The sequence below is a fragment of the Doryrhamphus excisus genome, linkage group LG6, assembly GCF_037039965.1.
Source record: "Doryrhamphus excisus strain RoL-2023G ecotype Guam linkage group LG6, RoL_Dexc_Guam_v1.1, whole genome shotgun sequence".
In the NCBI taxonomy this organism is placed as follows: Eukaryota; Metazoa; Chordata; class Actinopteri; order Syngnathiformes; family Syngnathidae; genus Doryrhamphus; species Doryrhamphus excisus.
The window spans coordinates 21,280,935-21,305,236 of NC_136362.1; the positions used below are offsets into that span (position 1 = coordinate 21,280,935).

At 38.9% G+C, this 24,302-nt stretch overlaps 1 protein-coding gene across 1 annotated transcript; it reads left to right on the top strand.

Annotated features, from left to right (window-relative positions):
* The first annotated feature begins 1,822 nt into the window (after positions 1–1,822).
* Positions 1,823–23,716, top strand: LOC131125048 (uncharacterized). The gene is made up of 14 exons (XM_078791044.1): positions 1,823–1,990; positions 3,634–4,688; positions 8,159–8,367; positions 8,450–8,621; positions 10,613–10,663; positions 10,836–10,949; positions 14,839–15,351; positions 15,449–15,652; positions 16,666–16,827; positions 19,879–20,033; positions 21,459–21,704; positions 22,769–22,940; positions 23,203–23,244; positions 23,515–23,716. Exons 2-14 carry the CDS (start codon positions 3,645–3,647, stop codon positions 23,614–23,616), a joined length of 3,186 nt encoding a protein of 1,061 aa, XP_078647170.1. The 5' UTR covers positions 1,823–1,990; positions 3,634–3,644; the 3' UTR covers positions 23,617–23,716.
* The last annotated feature ends 586 nt before the right edge of the window (positions 23,717–24,302 follow it).

Genomic DNA, 24,302 nt, shown 5'->3' on the forward strand with positions numbered 1-24,302 from the left:
TGGCCCTGGGCAAAGGGGCCACTGGAGGGACCCTCTATTCGCGTGAGGATGTGGGTTGTGTTTTGCCTTTACGCAAACGAGTGTGTGATTGTGTGTGTGGGTGGGGGCCGGACCGGAGACTGGAGTCTCGGAGGGAAGGGTCACTACAGATGTCCTTGCCCTGAGCTTTCTCCACAAGAAAATCAACAATGAGTGATATCACATTATCCAGCTTGAATTATATCATAATTATATATCATAATTATATAATATAATTAAATGATAATAATATATATAGGAAGAATAATATAATATTATAATTTTATAATAATAATAATAATAATTATTATTATTATTATAAATAATATTATAAATGTTATTATAAATAATTATAATAATTATTATTACTATTGTTGTTGTTGTTGTTATTATTGTTATAGTAATAATAATAATTATTATTATTATTATATATAATAATATAATATTATTATTATATATTATGTATAATATATTATAATATATTATATATAATATATTATATTATATATAATATATGTATATTATAATATATTATATAATAATTATAATTAAAAAATAATAATTATTATTATTATTATAATTATTATTAACAGTGTTATGAGAATGAAGTTAAAATTGTCATAATTGTGAAAACAAAAGTTGAAATGGGAAAAATATATAATTTTATGAAAATAATAAAAAATAATAAAAAATAATAAAATTATTTACATAAAATTTTAAAATAATTATAATAATTATAATAATTATAATAATTATAATAATTATAATAATTATAATTAAATCCTACCCCTCCATCTGGTACTTTTACAATCAGTAACTGTTACATTTGTTCACTTCCTGCTTTCCATAATACAGTTTATATTTTTTGGGTTGTTTGTTTTTTGTTGTACAAAGTACGAGGTGATATGAGCATACAATGTGTGCAGATACAATGCTCGCGTTAAAATCAAGCAACTTAGATTTTTGTTTGCTCTTTCAATACCAAAGACGTATTTAAGAGGTGGTTCCCGTCATTCACTTCAAAGAGCCGGCTCGTTCATGAACAATCCAACACAACATTGAAGAAGGAATATATGCAAAAGATGCAGTCAGGCATTCATTCATTCCTTTTCTTGGGGGGTGTTTTTTTTTGTCCTCAAAAGGCCTCAAAAGTGTGAGTTGGAGTTGGAGCCTACCCCACCTGACTTCGGGTGAGAGGTTTGATGCACCCAGCCAATCACGTTTTTGGGACATGCAAATCCCACACAAAGAGTCAAACACAGATTCACCACATTTCTACCATGCTGCCCTCTTATATATGGCATGCAACTTTAATAACAGAGCTTTCTCTCTTAGGCTTCATACTAAATTAAAGCTACTAAGCAATATGCAGGTATAAAAAAGCAGAAACTAGATATAATGTAGGCAAGTAGAAACAAAACTGCTGATAAAGTTTGACCTCAGAAAGCAAGAGGGGCTGCTGGCAAACTGCTAGGAAGAAGCTAGACGTCTGCTGCCCTCTAGTGGTGACTTTTGGAACGGCTTATTCCAACAAACAAGAAAATGTATAATTTTTTATGTTGATCTCCAAAGTGTTTTTTTTTTGGCGCTAATGGTGCAGACCAGATTTAAATATCCATCTACACAAAAATAAATATATGTTGCGATGAATAACTTAGCAGTTATGTCTCTCTCTCTCTTTCTCTCTTTCTCTCTCTCTCTCCCTCTCTCTCTCTCCCACAGATTAGCCAACTCAGTACCAGTCAGCACAAGGAGTTCAGGTTTAATGTTTAAGCTTCCCTCCCTCCCTCCTCTTTGGTGTGTGTGTCTAACCCAGCAGTATGAGCCAGTAAAAACAGAACAGGGTGAACCGAGTGGGCCCGGTGCAACACATTAGCCATTTTGCTGCTCCTGACAGTTCCAAGGCAGAAACAAAACACCGTGGCTATGGAGGACATGAAGGAACATGAAGGAACATGAAGAGGGAATAAAGGTAAGGCTGGGCCTCAGCTACTGTCCATTGTCAAGGTGGTATTGTCAAGTATGAGTTGATGATTTAATGCCAGGCCAGTTTGTTGTACAAACTTGGTCTTAAGTCAAAGGTGTCCAATGTTAGTCCACCAACGGCCATTCTGAAAAATGAAAGCAAGCCATGTGCGTAGGAGTTATTTATATTTCCCCAACCTAATTTTAAAAACTTTTTGTTTCTCATAATATTACAGTTTTTTAAATGTCTATTTACTTTAATATTACAGCTTACAATAGAGTATTAAGGCCACATAAAAAAGTCATCAATTTTCTAGAAATAATGTCATAAATTTCAGAGAAATTTCGCAAATTAACGAGAATAAAGTACATGTGTTTACAAGAAAAAAAAAGTCCAATGCCAAAGGTCAGGAAAGTACCCCCCTTTTGTCACTGTCTGTACAATGCTTGTTATGACAGAGTATTAAAAAAAATTAATTTCGAGAATAAAGTCATAAATGTAGAATTTTTTTCCAATGTGACCCTGATGATCATAAATAGCAATATTTTTCCTCACAATATTACAAGTTTACCGTCATAAAATTGCACCTTTTTTTCCCAATTAGAATATGACATTGTTTCCTTAATATTTTGACTTTGTTCTCATTAAATTCTGGTTGTTTTTTTCATTTCTGTTATTTTATTTTTTTTATTTCCAGCTGCTGTCAGCTACTGTCCATTGTCAAGGTGGTATTGTCAAGTATGAGTTGATGATTTAATGCCAGGCCAGTTTGTTGTACAAACTTGGTCTTAAGTCAAAGGTGTCCAATGTTAGTCCACCAACGGCCATTCTTAAAAATGAAAGGATTTTGTAAAGCAAGCCATGTAGATATGCGTAGGAGTTATTTATATTTCCTCAACTTAATTTTAAAAACTTTTTTGTTTCTCATCATATTACAGTTTTTTAAATGTCTATTTACTTTAATATTTCATCTTACAATGGAGGATTAAGGCCACATAAAAAGTCATACATTTTCTAGAAATAATGTCAGAAATTTCCGAGAAATTTTGCAAATTAACGAGAATAAAGTACATGTGTTTCCAAGAAAAAAAAAAGTCCAAGGCCAAAGGTCACGAAAGTACCCCCCTTTCGTCACTGTCTGTACAATGCTTGTTACGACAGAGTATTAAAATAAAATAACATTTTGAGAATAAAGTCATAAATGTAGAATTAGAATTTTTTTTTCCAATGTGACCCTAATGATCATAAATAGTAATATTTTTTCTCACAATATTACAAGTTTTCCCTCATTAGAATATGACATTGTTTCCTTAATATTTTGACTTTTTTATTAAATTCTGGTTGTTTTTTTTAATTTCTGTTATTTAATTTTTTTATTTCCAGCTGGTATTTTTTTTCTCGTAATTATGACTTTATTCCCATAACATTTTTACTTTATTTTCGTAGACTTAAAGTTGTTGGCTTGCATCTATACTTTACATCTCTAGACCCCAAATATAAGACGACTTTTCCCTTGGCATATCAATACAAGCAGAAAAAAAAAACAATACAGATATGATACCATTTTTATGCCAGGACGTCCTTATATGGAATCATTATAACATCTAGCTTTTGTTTCCCAGAATGATTGCTAAACATTCCTTTTTCAGTGAATCACACCATGAAGAAGCCCACTGGAGTTCCAACAGCACCTGTGTGGGTCACTCACACCCCCACAGCAGAAGACGGAGTGAGTGATAGTGACGCCTCAACCAGCACATCCAGTATTCCACCTTATGTGGACAAGGACAGCGATGGTAAAAAAGGCAGTATGAAGGATACGCTGAAATCCCTGATCCCCCATTCATGGGGCAGCCTGGGCCATCACTGGAGGAAGGAGGGGGGCGGTGCTGATGACTCTGAAGCCAGTAGTGATCGGCGGATCCGGATCCTACCCAACGGGACCAGGGTGAGCCCTCCTGTAAGTCCCTTGGTAGGCCACGAGAAATGGGACGAAACCCTGAAGGAAAGTTCTACTGACCGAGTCCCAAATCAAAGCCCGAATGAAGACTCTCTGCTCACGAGCATCCACCCAGCAGAGTACTATGCTGAAAAGCTGGAGGTCTACAAGCTGAAGTACTCATACTTGAAGTCATGGCCAGGCCTTCTCAGACTTCTTGCTGGTCTTGAGCTCCTTTTTGGAGCGATGGTTGTTGCCTGCGTCATCGGCTACATCCAGAAAGACAGTGAATGGTCCAACACCTACGGGCACCATAATGGAGCATACAACAATGGACTGGGCCAGTCCGGATACAGCTACAGCGGACCTATGACTCCCTTTGTTGTGTCTGTAGCAGGAGTCTCTTGGATCGTGACCCTGATTCTCCTGGTGATGGGAATGACAATGTACTACCGCACCATCCTCCTCGATGCCCCTTGGTGGCCCGTGACTGAGGCGTTCATCAACGTAGCGCTCTTCCTGCTGTACATGGCGGCAGGGATCGTATATGTGAACGACTTAAACCGTGGCGGGCTGTGTTACATGACAATAGGTATCCACCCAATCTTGGCAAGTCTGTGTCGAGTGGAAGGGGGCCAAATGGCGGCAACGGCGTTCATCTTCATCAACATGGCAATGTATATGGGAAGTTTCCTTGTCTGTCTGAAGATGTGGCGGCACGAGGCCAAGCGAAGAGAGAGGGGGTACATTGAGGGCCATGTCACGGTAAGGAGTCTACTTTTCCATGAAGTGATTTATTGAAGGTTAGCTTCCCACTGGAGGGTAAAGAAAAAATCAGCGTGACACAACTCCATTTTGTATCCACGTAGTGTGACAAAGCAGGAATTTCCAATAGACGGTTTGTAACAAAACGTATGTTACAGACCACTGTAATCCTCCCCTTGAGGACTCTAAGTGGGTTTGGAATAGAGGATAAGGGAATCTTAAAGAACCAAATTATAGAATGAGAACCAGATTATTTATTCCCGACAACAATACCTAATACAGACGTCCGGGCTTATCTGCAGTCCCTGTATGCCTACAAATAAGCGGGTCTTATTATCTGCAGTCCCTGTATGCCTACAAGTAAGTGGGTCTTATTACAGCGCAGCTGCAAAAAGCACCCTTCCTTTCCCTGCCGGGTCTTTTATACACTCAGGGCTGGAGTCCTGAGGCTGGAGTCCTGGACCAATCAGCTTTCGCCACTGCCCTTGCTTGAACCGCAGGGGCATCAGGGCGTCTTTTCCTTTGCAGGGGCATCAAGGCATCTTTCCTTTGTAGGGGCATCAGGGCGTCTGGAACATTCTGCTTTTCCTTTGTTGCAAAGCAAGCTGTCATATGCGTACTCGATGTTTCCACCTTAACTGTCAGATGTCACGTCAGTCCTCTTTTTTGTGTGTGGGTGCGTGTATCCTTTATATCCAAAGTATCCTTTGTATTTGGGAGATGTGTTTGCTTTTATCTTTAGCTAGCAAAATTGAGCAAATACCTTCACCACTTATTGTGTGACTTTTTCCAATTGTGCAAAACTGTACTGCTCAACACTTATCATTATAGTAGTAAATGGTGTGGAATTTTGCTGCATGCTTTGAATGGGAAAAAGAAGCACAAAATAGAAAGCAACAAGAACAAATAATTACATGCTTGTAATAAAGGTAAATGTAGGAAAAAAAAATATTTTTCATTGAAAAAAGTGTGTGTTTTTTAGGCTAATTTGAGGCTTACAGAGTCAACTTCAGCGTCCGAGTTGCATTGCTGTTGATGACTGAAGTGCAACCGCAATTCATGTCCTGACTTGCAAACTTTAGTTCCACCTGGAAATAAACTCTTGATAAAATTTAAGATCAGTTAAAAAAAAATTGGAAGAATTTAAATGTTACACTCGCCACGTTTCCATGAGGAGTTTTTCCTCTTTGCGAAAACAATGGTATCCGTGGAAAGGAATATTCCAATCTCTTGTCTACATGCGGCGCTCTCATCAAACAGAATAGTCAATGGCGCATGCGCAGTAAAGCTAAACATCAACATCACGTTTTTTTGGAATAACTCCGTATTGCGAGTTTTTTGTTCATCCAGTCTTGAAATTTAGTTTGGATCAAAAACAAACTTTCCGCAGCATCCCAGTGCCGATTGCTGTTGATGCTCATTTTAACATAACTACTTTTACAGAATCCAAAAACATGCTAGGTTAATTGACGACTCCAAATGGGCGGCACAGTGGACTAGTGGTTAGCATGCAGACCTCACAGCTAGGAGACCAGGGTTCAATTCCACCCTCGGCCATCTCAGTGTGTGTGGGTTTTCTCCGGGTACTCCGGTTTCCTCCCACATTCCAAAAACATGCTAGGTTAATTGGCCACTCCAAATTGTCCATAGGTATGAATGTGAGTGTGAATGGTTGTTTGTCTATATGTGCCCTGTGATTGGCTGGCCACCTGTCCAGGGTGTACCCCGCCTCTGGCCTGAAGACAGCTGTTATAGGCTCCAGCATGCCCGCAACCCTCATGAGGGTAAAACCGTACAGAAAATGGATGGACGGATCTTAACTTGTGTATCGATATCAAATTGTTTACCACAAACAGATTGTCATCCCTACTAATTATGGATGAACATTTTTATTCTATTTGCGATTAAATACGATTGATAATGCGTTAACAATGGACAGCAGTGTGATTAATCGTGATTATATATTTTAATTGATTGAGGGTATTATTTATATTGTGTTTGAGTGATGTGATTTGTTCTCTTAGTCACTAGCAGTCTTTTTTTAGTGCTCTCCTTCTTCACGCCACACTCAGCAAATCCAACCGTTTATATCCCACTTGAGTATCACCTCCACCAAATGTCTTCTAAGGCAGTGATTTTCAACCACTGTGCCGCGGCACACTAGTGTACCTTGAGAAACCGTCAGGTGTGCCGTGAGGAATTATCCAATATGACTTTTTATAATTAACATTTATTAATCATCATTTGCAAATATGATGTCAATAGCCATTATGTCAATAGTATACATGGACCCAAATATTCCAATTCACTTTGGTTTATTTGCTCAAAAGGAAAGAATTGAACAGGGATGGAATATTCCTTTAACCAATCCGATTGAGGTATCTTGTACCCGCTCAAACGGAAAGTTGTCAGTTCAGAAAAAAGTTGTTCTTCTTCGTGGTGTTTTTCTTCTTCTGTTGTTTGTTGGCGGTTGGCAAGCAGCTTTCGTGTGCATTAGCGCCATCTGTGGAACAGAATCTAAATCCTTCTATACGCCATTCACAAGTCCACTTTTATTTCATTTCATTTCATTTTCTACCGCTTTTTCCTCACGAGGGTCCTGAGTTTAATGATAAAATATTAGCAAGAGTGAATTTGATCTTTTCCTGTTTAAATTTATCCCGGGTGCGTTCTTTGAGCGCATGCTCAGATATGATGTAACACGCAGATCCAGATGTTCTTCCCTTTTAAAAATGGAGGCCAGCAATCGGCACTGGACTAAGCAAAGTTTGTTTTTGATTCAAACTAAATTGACTGGACAGACGAAAAACTGGCAATACGGAGTTATTCCAACAAGTGAAAGAAAAACTTGGGGAAGCCGGTATCACGTGATGCTGATGTTTACGTTTTACTGGGCATGCCCTATTGACTATTCTGGTTGATTTTCACGGCGCATGTAGACAAGAGATTGGAATATTCCTTTCCATGGATACCATTGTTTCCCGAAAGGTCATTGGGAAAGAGAAAAAGTGGTGATGTAAAAACGTGGCTACTGTGGAGTGTCTGTGGTGTAAAGACTGGCAGAGCAATGTAATATTGGTCCGTGTGGCAACACCTACCTTGTTCCTCCCATAGACTTATTGATGCACATGTGAGGTCGTGGTGACATTTTGGAACATTTTTGGTTAGATATTTACAATGTAAAAAACGTGCCGTGGCTCAAAAAAGGTTGAAGAACACTGTTCTAAGGCTATATCTTTAGTTATATTGATTTTTTTAAACAAGGATTTATAAAAACTGACATTAGCAATTCCACTAATGAAGATACACAAGGCGCCCGGAAGAAAAGAAAGAGAACTGATGTCATTTAGTGTCAGTCAGGATGTTTTATTTGATAGTGGTGTGTCATTTTGTTTGCACGTGAAGTGCACACATATTGTTAGAAATGACATGTGTCAGTACATGTGAGTGATTTGTTTTGCCATCCTTAGAGTCGAGATGAAGGCCATCGCTCAAACCATCTGGCCCCGCCGAAAGCAAAACACATATCATTCAAGGCTGAAGCAGACAGGAGTGTACGCAAAGGGCACGCCAATCAGCAAGTGCTTCCTTCTGACCTCCAGAAGACTCCTGCCAGCCAGAACAAAGCAGTGGGGCCTGCATGCATCCCTAAAGTTCACATTATTGCAGACTATATCATGTCAGCAAGCCTTTTCATTGAAAGCATGAATGATCAGCATGAGTCCAAGTTAACTGACATATACATACGTATGTTCCTACAGGAAGTACCCAGAAATCAGCAGTATGGAAGAAAGGGAGAAATACAAAGCTGTGTTCAATGACCAGTACCAAGAGTACAAAGACCTTTACAAAGACATCAGCGCCACACTCAATAAGTTCAGTGAGCTGGATGCTGTCATGGCTCAACTCATCACACATGGAAAAAGCCGAGAGGTGGGTTGGATGGATATAATGGCTCAAAATAATCATTTGGCATTCATTTTTGGCTTATTTTCTCAACAGTGAGTGGACAGTGTACAATCCATATCAGTTAGTTGATTATGTCTCATATGTTCCTATAATGGGCGGCACGGCGGTCTAGTGGTTAGCGCACAGACCTCACAGCTAGGAGACCAGGGTTCAATTCCGCCCTCGGCCATCTCTGTGTGGAGTTTGCATGTTCTCCCCGTGCATGCGTGGGTTTTCTCCAGGTACTCCGGTTTCCTCCCACATTCCAAAAACATGCTAGGTTAATTGGCCACTCCAAATTGTCCATAGGTATGAATGTGAGTGTGAATGGTTGTTTGTCTATATGTGAGCTGTGATTGGCTGGCCACCAGTCCAGGGTGTACCCCGCCTACTGCCCCGAAGACAGCTGGGATAGGCTCCAGCACCCCCGGGACCCTCGTGAGGAAAAAGTGGTAGAAAATGAATGAATGAATGTTCCTATAATCTACTTGCAATAAATGTTCACCTGCTCAGCAAACAAGTTAATGAAAAATTATTAATTCAGTATCATTCATTTTCTACCGCTTGTCCTCACAAGGGTCACGGGGGAGCTGGAGCCTATCCCATCTGTCTTCGGGGCAGGAGGCGGGGTACACCCTGGACTGGTGGCCAGCCAATCACAGGGCACATATAGACAAACAACCATTCACACTCACATTCATACCTATGGACAATTTGGAGTGGCCAATTAACCTAGCATGTTTTTGGAATGTGGGAGGAAACCGGAGTCCCTGGAGAAAACCCACGCATGCACGGGGAGAACATGCAATCTCCACACAGAGATGGCCGAGTTTGGAATTGAACTGGGGTCTCCGAGCTGTGAGGCTTGCGTGCTAACCACTTGTTTGCCGTGCAGTAAAATTATGCTAATTTTTCGACCCTTTGTATTGAGTTGTGGTCTCCGATAGAGCAGCTACACACAATAACCCGCACAGAAACCTTTGTAGATCTTCCAGAATCTCCACCTACTCCAGCCATATTTCCTTTGATTTGTGCTTCCTGCAAAATCCTACCTCCTTCCTGCTGTTTTAATTTATTCCACCTACGGCACGCCTCCGGGCATGCCCACTCCTACGCGATTGGTCACACGCCCACAGTGCTTCCTAACTATGAACCATATAAGGACGTCCGACCCTCTGTGATGTCACAAAGGAATGGTTTTACCACGCCTTTTCAAACCGAGCATTTTTATCCATCTCTAACTTCTTTCAAGGGTCACTTCCAAATGCACAAACCTCATTATCTGAAACTCTGGCATGGTTTAACATGAGAATACAACATTCTAACTATATTTATAGGTCAGAAAAGTGGAAAAAGCATCATAGGTCCCCTTTGACCTACAATTTTCCCTTTGGACCACAGCTTGCTTGTGGTCCACCCCATTTCGGTATAAGTAAGGAAGTGGTTGGTGCCACCTCTATCGCACACAGTCCCAATGTGGAACCAGGAATTCCCCTCTCCCTCCAGCCAGAGGGTTTGTGGATGGAATGGGAATGGGCAACGATGCTGAAGAGGGTTGCGGTGGGTCTGCTGTGAGTGCAGATACTGATACAGCCAATCAGGGTGTCACTCATCTAGTTTGGGGATGGGGGAAACATGTGTGTGAATAATCGCCGCCCAGAGGCTGAGCAGCGTTATCTCAAGCGACTCTTTTTGATGAGAGGCTTTTCCCATGGAGATGACTCGGCACGATGGCACGGTGTGTCACCTGGCATGTCACATGCAGGAAGTAGATGGTCATCAAATCTCTTACCCACCTGTGGCTCCTTTTAATGAGTGTGCTGGAAACTACTAAGACTGTGTTCAACTGCAACCTTTAATGGTCCAAACTTTTCCCCCGACAGCCAATACTGAAAAATCAAAGCACGCATTCTCATTGGTTCATTTAAAATGTTGTGGCAAAGACAAATAATGCAGTGTGAGCCTTTTTTTTCCAGGACCAAGTCAGGATCCAAAACATTGTGAAGCAGTATGAGCAGAAAAAGAGCGTAAGTCATGATGTCACCTCTCAAATTAAATACTGTGTAAATATTTATGTCCATTGAGGCTTTGTAAATTCTAATTTGCATCGCATGACGAACTGATCAGGCAAGACGGCAAGTGGCAGGGGACGAGAACTGCAGGAAGGAGTGATGTTGTGTTTGTGTATTTCTGTTACAGGACCCTGCTTTTCTGGAGAAGAAACAACGTTGTGACTACTTGAAAGCGAAACTGAGCCACATAAAAGACAGAATACGTGCTTTTGATCATATCCCACTGAACAAATTTCATTATTGACATAATTTTGTGGGTTTTCTTCTTGGTCATTCTATCAAAATGTAAGACAAAAACAGGTCTGACTACGTTTGTACAGTTTTTATACAGTGTTCATCGTACAGTTATGGAGACGTGCATAGTGATGTACCAGGAACGATCAAAGCTTGCCATTGGGAAGGGAAGAGGCCCTGTGGTTTGGACAGCTCAAATCCAAAGTTTACGTTGTATGTGTATGTGTGAATATGAATGGATAGGTTGTTTTTTGGATTATTTGAATGGACACACGGATGTTGGCAGAAGGCATGCATGTAAATCAGGTGTCTTAAGTGGCCATTTGTAGTAATACAAGGATAAGGTCAAAATATTGAGAGAAAAAAGTTGCAATCTAATGACAAAAAGTCATAATTTTACCAGAATAATGTAATATTATGAGAAAATGATGAGTCATTTTTGTAGCTTAAAGTTTAAATATTAAAGAAAGACAATATTTTTCTGGAGAAGAAACAACGTTGTGACTACTTGAAAGCTAAACTGAGCCACATAAAAGACAGAATACGCGCTTTTGACCAGATCCCACTGAACAAATAGCATAATTGACATAATTTTGTGTGTTTTCTTCTTGGTCATTCTATCAGAATGTTAGACAAAAACAGGTCTGACTACGCTTGTACAGTTTTTATACAGTGAACATACATATGACAATGTGATGAGTGCCTTTAAAATGTTTCATTTGTACAAAATGACATCTAAAATGTATAAGAGAATGTAATTTAACAGTGAAATAAACATTCTGATTGAACCTTTAGACTTATCAGTCAAGTACATATGTTGTATATTACAAATATATTTTGCTTGATTAAGTTTCAGTGATACAGCAAGTCTGCCAAGGCTATAATGACAAGTATTACAGATAATGAAATCCTCATAATGAAAATATTTTTTTAAAATCAAGTAACTTATGTGTGAGCACTTGCTAGTACAGTATTACATTATGTACAGTATTCTCCTATGGTATCGATATTTACGTCAATCCGCTCATTTTACGGCTATGTTTCTCAACCAATCTTGCTTTTACTTTATTTATACACGTGCATTAACGTGCCTACGTGGCTAATAATTATATTATGTTAATTATATTTCAGCTGCGTGAAAAATTTCCAGTCAATTCGATGGTGACAAAATGTGGTGCATTTGTTTGAAAAATAATTACAAAGGCAGCATTTTTTTTTATTTTTTAATTGTGTTCTATTTCCTTACCTGAGCTAGCTTAGAATAAGTTTTCTAGTTTCAAGTAGGGGGGGAGTTAGGTTGATTGTGTGTCCACTCTCCCCTGACAGACAACTAGTCGAGGGTCAACGCTGTGTCAAGAACTTCCCTGGCTTCTTTTGTGCAGTGTTTTTTTAAGACAGACATAGAAAATGGCTACATGAACGAGCATAAAATGGCTTAAATAGGACACTGCGTGTTCGGAAAGGAGACCAGCCGAACGAAAGGGAACGGGTCCAAAGTTGAAACCACACGTTAGCTGCTTGGTAAGTTGCTTTTTTGCATTGTATTCTGGTTTAACTGGTGAGTTACCGTAGTTTAAAGATGGTAAATGTAATTTAATGTAGTTTATATACTGTGATCTGAAAGTCCCCCAGCACATGATTGTTTTCAGAATTGTAGTTACAGTTTTTGTACCGAATTTTATGAAATTGAGCATTCTTTGTAGTAGTGGGATTGAAACGAAAGCTATTGGAAATTATTAAAGCTTCTAAAATAATGAAATGGATTGTCAATTTCAAATCCTGACTTGCTTCGAATTACAACATGTAGCACAAACCTGTGCAAATGCTCTGGCAGGTGAAGGAACATGTACACGGATGGGGGTAACATACGTTAGATCAGGGGTCTCAAAAGACCGCAGGACACTAGTTTGAGGCCCCCGCCTTGATATGAAAGTTTAATGTTGGTGTGGCCCGTGCAAGTTTGATATGGATGCTGTATGGTATCATGTACCCAGAAAAAAGTATTACGTTTGATTAATGTTCATGTTAAAGGTTAAATAACTGTTAATAGTTATCCTCCCTATCTGTGTGGAAGTGGTACGTTTTTGGCTATTTAAGTTTAACGGAAATAACTTGAAGGCTACCGTTTAGGTCGCTAGCTCTCTAGTTTGCGAGTTAGCATGTGTCTCAAGACCCTGCAGTTGCGCAATATGTTGTAAATAAAAAGAGTATAAATGTGACGATAGTCGTGTTTTGTCATGTCTACAGGGCTCTAATAATGCTTTGTTCATTTTAATCTGAAAAAATTATTTGTCTACCCACCAACTATATGTGGTTTCTTGAGTTTTTATTATTTGCTGTTTTATTATTATTATTATATTTATTTATTACTGATTGATTGATTTTCTTTATTCTTGATTTGTTTATTTATTTTTCATCTTATTTTGTGTAGAAAAATAAAAAGTAAGATATTTGAGAACAGTGGAATGTTTTATCAGAGCTTTTCTTGTAGAAAATCGGAACCAAAGCGAAGTTTTTAAAATTGTTTTGTTTTTAATAAATGTGTTTTTTTGGGTTTTTTTTTAAAACCTGATGCGGCCCAGTCTCACCCAGACCCTAGCTCCAGTGGCCCCCAAGTAAATTGAGTTTGAGACCCCTGCATTAGATGCTGCAATGGAAGAAATGCGGTTTCCCTGCAGTAGACATCACGCGTGGCCGCCCTTGCCTCTCAACTGACTGCAGTCGTATGAATTATTAAAGCCTGTTGGTTTGAGTTGCGCAGGAGTGATGAATTGTGGGGTCAGCGATACCTGAGAGTAGGTTCAGGCACCGGCTGAGGTCAGTGAATACAACATGGAAACATTGGAACGTGTAACGTGTGTGCCACAGACAACTGTTTTCATATTGTGTGTACAGCAGGGGTCTCAAACTCGCAGCCCACGAGACGCTAGTTTGAGGCCCCCACCTTGATACCAAAGTTTAATGTTGAAATGACAGCTTAATTAAGCAATTAACATGATCCTGCCCCGCCCATACTGTTACCCTACCCTGTTACCCCGCCCTGTTTTGCTTTGGATTAGCAATGAAGCTAAAGGCTTATGACGCTGGGTACAAATAAATGCAGGAAATGATTTGGAATAAAAGGGAAAATACACGTCAAGATAAAGCATCTCATCAAACATGTTGTTAAAGTTACCACGCTGCTCCCAGATGGAATTGAGTACGATGCTAACTTGCTAATTGGGTAAAATTATTAAGTTTCATTAATGTTCATGTTAAAGGTTAAATAACTGTTAATACTGTACATTTGAATCTGAATAAAATAATTTCTCTACCAACTGTATGTGGTTTCTTACGTTTTTCTTATTTGCTGTTTTATTATTATTTTACTTATTTATTACTGATTTATTGTCTTTATTCTTAATTTGTTTTTTTTGTTTTTTTTATCTTATTTTGTGTATAGAAAAATAAAAATTAAGATATTTGAGAGCAGTGGAATGTTTTATCAGATATTTTGGTGTGGAAAACCGGAACCAAAGTACTGAAAAAGTGTAGGGTATAGCAGAAGCAAAAGCATTGAAGATAGTTTTTTTATTGATTTTTTTTTCCAGTTTTTAATAAATGCGTTTTGGTTTTTTTTGAAAACCTGATGCGGCCCGGCTTCACCTAGAACCTAGCTCCGGTGGCCCCCAGGTAAATTGAGTTTGAGACCCCTGGTGTACAGTATATATGAATAGACAATTGTTTGCATTATGTGTATGTACTATGAATGGACAGACAGATGTTTTTTGTGTGGCGGTACTTGAACAGATTATATTATATATAGATTATATATTATAAAGACAGATATTTGTTGGACAAACATTATCTTTTGTGTGTCCTTCCAACAGGTGACATATTACCAATGGTGGGACTAAACCATGTATGAACCTCGCCATTACAATACTAGCTCACCCTACAGCACCACCTCCCACAGCGTCCATTCCCCCCAGGGCCAATATGTCCCCTACACCTCCAAACCACCAGCAGACTCCCACTACATGGAGGACAGGCCTCAACATTTCTACAGATGGTTTTCACCGCCTGGTTTTGTCAAAACCTTCCAAGGAGCTACGGTGCTCATGTGTTTTCTTATCTTTGCCTGCGTGGCATCGACCTTAGTGTGGGACATGAACGGCATTGGGTACGGTGTTGGCGCCCCAGGGAGTGTTCCAGGGGCAGGGCAGGGGTACTATGGCGGCAGCTACGGTTACGGCAGCTCCTACATGACCCCACAGTCTGCCAAGGCTGCAATGATCTCCATGGCGGCCATCAACTTCCTGATCTCGCTGGGGTTCTTAGTGGCAAGTTTTTCACGGTCCAGAGCCGTGAGAGGATGCAGCTTTTACCTCACTGCGTTCATCTGCGACATCATCTTGGCTATCCTTCAGGTGAACAAATATGCATTTTATTTTGGAACGTCAGTGGACATTCTTGTAGCTATATATATATATATATACTAAATGTGGGTTCTTCGTTTAAATCCAGGGCATCATCGACATCATCTTCGTCATTGGGGTGAACCCAATGTCTCAGAGTTCCCAGAGCATGCTGTACAATCCCATGCTGATGATGTGCCAGAACATTCCAGACAGGCCGAGCCTCAGTGGTGGCGTGGGAGCTGGTTTTCCAGGTGGTTTCCCCATGTACAACCAATACTTGTACCACTACTGCTACATGGACCCGGAGGAGGTAGGTAGGATAATCCAATTCTAACCTGTGTTCATCGTACGTATGGAGAAGTGCATAGTGATGTCCCAGGAACGACCAAAGCTTGCCATCGGGAAGGGAAGAGGTCCTGTGGTTTGGAGTGCTCAAATCCAATGTTTACGTTGTATGTGTATGTGTATGTGTTTGTGTGAATATGAATGTATAGGCTGTTTTTTGGATTATTTGAATGGACACACGGATGTTGGCAGAAGGCATGCATGTAAATCGGGTGTCTAAAGTGCCCATTTGTAGTCTTACAAGGATAAGGTCAAAATATTGAGAGAAAAAAATTGCAATCTAATGACAAAAAGTCATAATTTTACCAGAATAATGTAATATTATGAGAAAATTATGTAGCTTAAAGTTAAAATATTGAAGAAAGACAATTTTTTTTAAAATTGAAATATTATGAAAAAACAAACAATAATTAAAGATGTAATTTTCAGAACATTAATCTGTGGAAAAGGTTACAGTGTTACGAGAATGAAGTTAAAATTGGAAAATAACATCATAATTGTGAAAACAAAAGTTGAAATGGGAAAAATATATAATTTTATGAGAATAATAAAAACAATTAAAAAAAATAATAAAAATATTTACATACAAATTTTAATATTTTTACCTAAAAGTCACAATTTTATGAGAATAAACTTTTTATATTTTAAGGAAAAATACTGTTATTTTTGTAGCATATAGTTAAAATATTAAAGAAAAAATACATAATTTTTTCAAAATGAGAAATATGAGAAACAAGCCAAATAAAAAGTTAGATTTTTTTGAAAATTAGTTTGTGGGAAAAAGTCTGAATATTATAGGAGTAAACTCAAAATGTTATGGGAATAATGTCATAATATGACGAGAGTATAAAGTACAATATCTATATCACAAAGCTCAGATGCAGTTGTTCTAAAAGTTCATTTTGTGTCTGCATGTAGTGTACGTACATATTAATTAAGGTCTCAATATTAATCTTTGTAAATACTGTCTATTCTCAGGCGGTTGCATTAGCCCTAGGCCTGATGGTGGTTTTGGCCCTGTCGTTTGCCGCTTACTACTCCTACAAGACGCGCAGCAAAATCTGGCGCCATGGCAACGAGAACATCTACTGGGACGAGCCACGCGGAAGGCAGTCAGAAGGGCGGAATGTACAAGACTGGGTGAGAAAGGCTTGTTTTTTTTCCCCCTTTCATTCATTTTCCACTGCTTATCCATACCAGGCGGATGGGTTCAAAACCAAAAAGGTTGAAGTCATCACACTACAATTGACTTTTCTGGCAAATGACCGTACACATGTTTCATACGTTCATACAAGCTGCTGTTGACTCAGTGATAGTCAAGTCTTTATCTTTGGCACACCCAAGTTTCACTCTGATGGATCATTAACTGGGGATTGTTACAAACTGTCGGATCTCTTTTGACAAGAAACAAGCCATGAGAGTTGTGTTAACTCGAGCCATTAGCACAGTAAGGTTGTGTCTGTGCACTTCAAAGCTTATAGCTTTGTGTTTGTTGTTGCAAAGATGTAGATTATGCATTGTGCAAGTTCTTATAGCTATCACAAATCCAAATCTGACATTGACTTCAATTGTTATACAGTAACATTTTGCAGATATTCCTGCTTCTGCAGAACCTTTTACTACTACAGCGTTTGTACTTCCAAGCAGGGGCCTCATGTAGCATTCATTGGTGCAGTCGGACTGTATTTTCTCCAGTGTGGCTCATTCCGAGGAGAGAAGCAACACAATTAGTTTATTCACAAATATGCTGGCCTACATTCTCCCTGTGATTCAGAGGCGCTTTCATTGGAATGGAAGGCCCTTGTACCGCAGTGAGGATGCTTTGCTTTGCAGTGAGGCATATTTAATGTATGGGCCATGTATAATGTATAGAAATTGGTCGGGTTGCCACCGTGCCACCGTGCTGCTGTGCGAATCCCCACAAGCGGTGGCGGTAAATGATTCAGTCTGAGCGGCATTGCAGTGCTGCTTAAAAGTTATCTCCTTGCAGAATACGACAGAAGTGCAAATTTTGATCAAATGGTGCATGAAGATTTTGTAATATTTTGTAAAATTTAAATGAAATGAAAACAGCTTCATATTTCCAAGCAATAAATTGGCTATATTTACATTGAGCAAGGAGAAATTAAGTCATTCGATACCAAAGACATATTTATGATTTTTTTTTCAACCCGACCGTTCACTCGCTCCCAAAGACGTAATTTCATGACTTTATGGTTTTGTTCAGAGGCACAGAGATGATGATGATGATTCAAATCAACAATAGAAGAGATCATGTTTGATGAAGTTTTAAGATGAAAAAACATTCATTATGTTCATCTGTTCATTATATCGGAGCTCAGCATGCATCTTTCCCATTGAAATCCATGCTCACAACAACCAGGAAGTAAAAAGGCATCTCGCCGTGTAGCGCATAGGAGGTTACACATTGACGGGAAATTTTAACGCATGCATGCGCACACAGTTCAGTTGCAAGTGTGAAAATTGTGAATAGTTCATGGTGCTGGGTTATATTCATGTAAAACAACCATTTTTTTGTTTTGTGGCATGCATGTTTTGCCAAAATTTATTTGTGTCAATGTGAAAGTTATACTTGAAATCCCTATTTTTAGTTGAGAACTGACAATTTGCTGGCACTTACCAATGTTCTGCTGCTCATTACAAAAGAATGTACAAGGAAGAAACAAACTTTTTTTAATGATCTTTCATTTGGTATACACCATGTCAAAATAGCCTAAGAACACAATATCCTGTGTGGCCATATTCAAAAATGGCCAGTACCGATGGGGATGGCCTTTAAAAAATGGCTGGGATTGAATGAGATAAAGGGGACCTATTATGCTTTTTCCACTTTTCTGACCTATAAATGTAGTTAGAATGTTGTATTCTCGTGTTAAATGATGCCAAAGTTTAAGATAATGAGGTTTGGAAGGGAGCCCTGAAAGAAGTTTAGATGGTTCAAAATGCTTGGTTTCTTTGGTTTCATAGTTAGGAAGCACTTCGGGCATGTGACCAATCACAATGGAGTGGGCGAATAAATTAAAACAGACCGTTTTGGCAGGAAGCATAAATGCAGCCGGAGTAGGTGCAGATTCTGGAAGATCTAGAAAAGTTTCTGTGCGGGTTATTGTGTGCAGCTGCTCTATAGGAGACCACAACTCAATACAAAGGGTGGAAAATGAGCATCATAGGTGCCCTTTAAGTAATAACCCATAAATGTGTAAGTTTATAAAAACTGTGTCTGATGTTAGTGTGCATGTTATGTTGTACGTATGAGTGGATGGAGTGCAAGTATTTCACTCACATATGCACCTACAAATTAGTCCTGAAATAAGTGTGTACAAAGTGAATAAAACTAGAGCTACATTTCCACGCGTCTGTATATAAATCTACAAGTCGGCAACTATCGCGTTGATGCTCGATGATCTCTTAGCCATACTAGCTAGCTTGTGCGGTAAATAAAACAACCCTTTTTTATGTTGTTATAGTTAGATATTTGAGCTGGTACAAAAGCAAAAAAATGTGTCAAAGTGAAAGTTATGCTTGAAATTCTTACCTTTTTTAGTCGGGAACTGATATTTGCCTGAAACTTACCAATGTTCAACTGCTGATTACTAAAGAAAGGAAAAAGTCATTTTTTTTCCTGATGAAAAATGGGAGTCTAATCTTTCTTTTGGTAGGTTTCATGTTTATGTAGCCATAGAACACAATATTCTTTGTGCCTTTAAAGATCAGTCCAAATCCTCTAAAGGGGTTGTCTTTTGAAATATGAATGTGTCTCGTACCATAAATGTCAATATCAGACTTACAGCATTAACTCGGTTGCTGGATGATCTTCTATCCCATGTGGGTTCATCAGGTCTTTGTCATCAGATGCTTTTTTTCTACACATTCTCTAAGCCAAATATAGGTCAGCCTGGAAGCCATGAATGATGTATTTCATCATGTGATGACCACAGACTGCTTTCTTTTGCTTCTGGTGCATAGAGGATGATGACGCATTTAGATGTTCTAGTTATGTCACCTTTTTTTGTAAGCTTTCGAAATATGCTTTAATTAGATTTCGTATACTCCTGTGCAATGTCTGCCATGTGCAGACTCATCCAAAGTGGGGCTCAGGAAGCAATGATGAAATCATGTTTACTATTGGTGTGTAAATAGCATTTTGCTAGAGCCTCTTGTGTGTGCCAGGTAAACCACGTTGGAGAGGGACGCAGCACCCAGCAGGCACCAACTGTTGTTATATCGGAGAAAGCTGAATCCTACCTCCATGGGGAAAACATTCTAGCATCTTACAGCCGGGATACGGCCCCTGTCCGCAGTGCAGGAAATTTGATCGGCAACATGTGAGTAGACCCATAGATACATAGACTTATACAGATATTTGCACATGGGCATTCACTCCCCCTTTCTGGCGTTATCCAGAATAATCCAGCAGAGGGTGCTGTCTCACAAGTCAATTTAGTCAATATTTTCCAGCAGGAAGATAACGTTGACAAGACGTGATGTTGTGTAACTGCACGTTTTGTAAGTAAGAAACTTTTTATACAGTATGCCTATAATTGTATCTTAATGTTTACAACCAAATTTAAAATTTAAAATTTTTTAAATTACATTAAAAACAAAAATTACTTGCCCATGGGGAATCCTTAAGGTGAGAACTACTTGCCCAAACTTGCCCCATGTAAAATGAAAAGACTGCCATAATGATATCATATATCAATATATGCTGATAATTCATCAGATAATAGTACTTACGCATTGTATTTGGAGGAATGTCTGAAAAATTGTGTAGATGTATGTTAACATGGCATGCCATACTACCTTACACATGGTAGTCGTAGTAAGCAGTGATATTTATAAGTTGTGCACCACAATGAAACATTATTGAATAGACACATTTGTGTACTAGGAAAGTGTTTTTAATCCAGAAAAAAATGCTCAATGGTCAAACAATAATTTGTGAAGCAAAGGTGAGAAAAATCCACAGAGAAATGGAAGCGTTAGATTTTGTAGCTTGTGCAAAATCAGCACTTGGTATTGGATCTAATCGGTGGTGTTTCATTGTGACCACTTCAAATTGTCACAGCAATGTGATTCACTCACCTGTGCCATCATTTGATTTGCTGCCGCTAATAAAATACTTGTTTAGGAGGCACTGGTTCATCACTTTTTGCTGTTTTCCTTCACAAGTTGTTGAAGAATTAGACCATGTTGGCAGGGACGCCATGATAGATGTTTTCCTAGTCAAACCATCGCTGATTGGTTGATCGCCAACAAGAACGGGTGTGGGTAAAACGAGGACCGCAGTCTAAATAAACGATTCTGATTGGTCCATTTCAAGATTTGCAAGGATTGGTTTGCAAATTACCAGCGGAATTACGCAGTCCGTGTTTTACTAACACCCAACAAGAACCGCTTTTAAAAAAACTCTCTGCACTCTTGGCATAATGCCTATGGCATTATTAGGGCTTTATATCAGCCGTATACATATACAAATGGCTGTTACTGTATATCTAACATATTCTAACAACTTCTATTCTTGTGACATGTGCTTTACTTCAGAACTGCTACTAATCATTTAAATACTGTGCCACTCACCAGTCAATGAGGAAATGGTAGCCAATCACGAGGTATCAGTAAAATCACGACAAGCTTGTTAACCAATTGGAAATCAAAGGTGGTCATTACTGTTTTCCACTCATGATATAGAATATAAATATATACATCAAACTTGTACACAAACCATTTGTATTGTATATTTTCTCTAGCTTTCATGCCGACAGCAGGAAGCACCAAGAGGCTGAGCATCACTACCAGAAGAGCAGGCCTGCACCTTGCAGCAGCTCCTCAGATGATGCCGACAGCCGCGGGAAACATCCTCCTCTTCTTACTCCTCCTGCTCAGAGGAGCAACAGAGAGCATAGAAGTGCCGCACAAGAGATGGTGGAGTCCCAATACGAAACAGGCTACACTACTGGAGGAGACGCTAATGAGCTGGACCAAGACCTCTACAAGTGGGTTTTTGAGCATGTTGTTACACAGAAAATTGAGTCATTTTAACATTTTTTAAAATAGCGAAAAACCACATTTTCTGGCACACTGCCTTGAAAAAGTGGCTAGTGTTGCTGCTGTTACCATGGTGACTCCGCATCACCTACCATAGGGGTCTGTAAAATTCAGCTTGGACATGTCTCATTGATGCTAATGGTTTTTTGTGGTTAGCACATCTGCCTCGCTGCCTCTGCATACTCCCCTGTGTGGCTTGTTTTCCCGCGGTCAAAAAACATGCATGTTTTTATACATTTTTATAAACACAAACGCCTGATCCCAAAGACGTATTTATATGTCTTTTACGGGTATTTTTTTTTTGCACGAGAGGCAAACTGCACACTAATGGATGTCACTTTTAGAGCCGTTTAAGTAATAAAAACGGCTACATAGAAGTTCATTTGGTAAGAGCTCGACTTTGATCATTTACATGTAAAAACACACTGGACACCAAGGAGGGAGTGGAAGCATATGGAGGAATTTCAGAAGGTCACATTGTAATTGAAATTGTAACACATGCACACCCCAGTTAGTTACACATGTGAACATTGTAAATATTTCATGATGTTTTTCTCCTTTTTTTTACTCGAGGGCTGGTATTTTCCTGAAATTACCTACAGTATGTTCTACTGCTGATTACTAGATTACTGTTTTTATGATGAAAGACAGTAGTCTTTCTTTTGGTAGGTTCCATGTTTGTTTAGCTATAGAACACAATATTCTGTGTACCTTTTAAAAAAAAAAAAAAAAAATCTTTGTCTTTTGAAAAATGGCTCTGATTAAATGAATTAATTGGACATCGGTGCGAATGCCACTATACTGCATCGATGTAGTTACATGAAATACAATATATTAAACAAGTTTCAAAGTACACTAACAGCTGCAAGCAAGAAAAATAGTCATTAAAAGTTTGGTGTTTGATGAATATTTAATGTATTTAACCACAAGCCAATCTAAGAGGGAGGCTTGTTTGTGTTCATGTTCATGTTTTTTTAATTCTGCCAACATTTAGTATCTTTCCTCTGTTCAGGCGCTACCCAGAGATCATCTCCGACCAACAGCGCCGAGAGTACAAGCAAGAGTTTGACTCCTGCAGGGCTCGCTATAAGAGTCTGTGTGAAGAAATGGACGACATTAGTGACCAGATTCATAAGCTGAGCCGAGAACTGGACTTGTTGGATGAGGGTTCCATGAAATACCAGGTAGATAGGAGAATGATTGGTGCACGTAGCCATTTCATGTACTGTAGTCATTCTGTACCTGAGGTCTTGTTCCTCTGCAGAACTGCATGAAGACACAAGGAATTCCCATTCTGTATCTCAAGTTTAAATATTTGTCAGCCATCCATTTTCTATACCAATACATACCATGCGAATTTATGAACAGGCCTTTTGTGGGGGAAAAAAATGACATCTTGGTCATTAAGCCAGTGTTATTTCTTAAATGATCTATTTTCATTCTCAGGGTGTAGCTGATGAGTACAACAGACTGAAAGCACTGAAAAGGGTAAGTATGTGCACGGGATATGTAAGTACCTTGTAGATGAGTCAAACATTGAAATGATGTTTTTACATTTGACTGTGGTTTGTGTGTTGGATGCTACAGCCAATAAGGACATAGTACAGTCTGATGAAAGCAGGGGAACATCTTTGGCATTGTAATTTTACTTCATTAAATGTATGTCTTGGCAGGTTGTGTGGTGTAACTTTTGAGCCAAAAATAAACAAACCATCAATAACCTTGAGGTTTAAGGTTTATTTATATGTCTTTTTTTAGGCGCCAGATTATCAAGCCAAGAAAAGGGAGAGCAAAGAACTCCGGCAAAAACTTTTCCACATCAAACGGCTGGTAAAGAAGTTTGACCGAGGTCTTTGTTAGCACGTCAGTCGTCATTTGGAAGAAAGGGACAAATTAGAATGGATCTCAGTGGGACACTTTGGTGAGTTTCTTTCAATAAAATACACCATAAATCTCAAGTTGTGTTCATGGTATATCTGCATTCTTCTCTTGGCCAGTGGATTTTGTAGCCTCCTCCCCTGACCACGCCTACTCTGTTGCAATTGGTCGGAGGTAGAGGTTACGTACTATTGGTTATCAAACTTTGACGTAGTCGTCCTTCACTACAGTTGGAATATTGCATTTTTTTAAATAAATAAATGGCTGCTGTTTCATGTTTGATGGCCCCTTAATAGTAATAAAATATTGAAATACAAGTTACATGTAATATTCTAGCCACTAGGCGTCAGTAATGACATTACATCGCATGACCGCCACGGCAAAGGTGTTCTCCTCCCATTCCTTTTGGACGTGCTAAGCTTTTGGCTTTTTATTTCGCCTTTCTTCCCCACTCAGTTTGAAATCCTTTCTTAAGTTTAGAATACATAAATTGGAGGCTAACTAGTAAACTCGCTGTGGCTGACTCTTGTGTCATTAGTCTTACGTTTATTTTTTCTATATATTAAGGTAGATTTATTCAACTATATATTAAGGTAGATTTATTCAACATGAAAACATACCACGAAAGGCTTTGAATGGCTTAGAGTGCTAGCATGCTAACTTTAGCA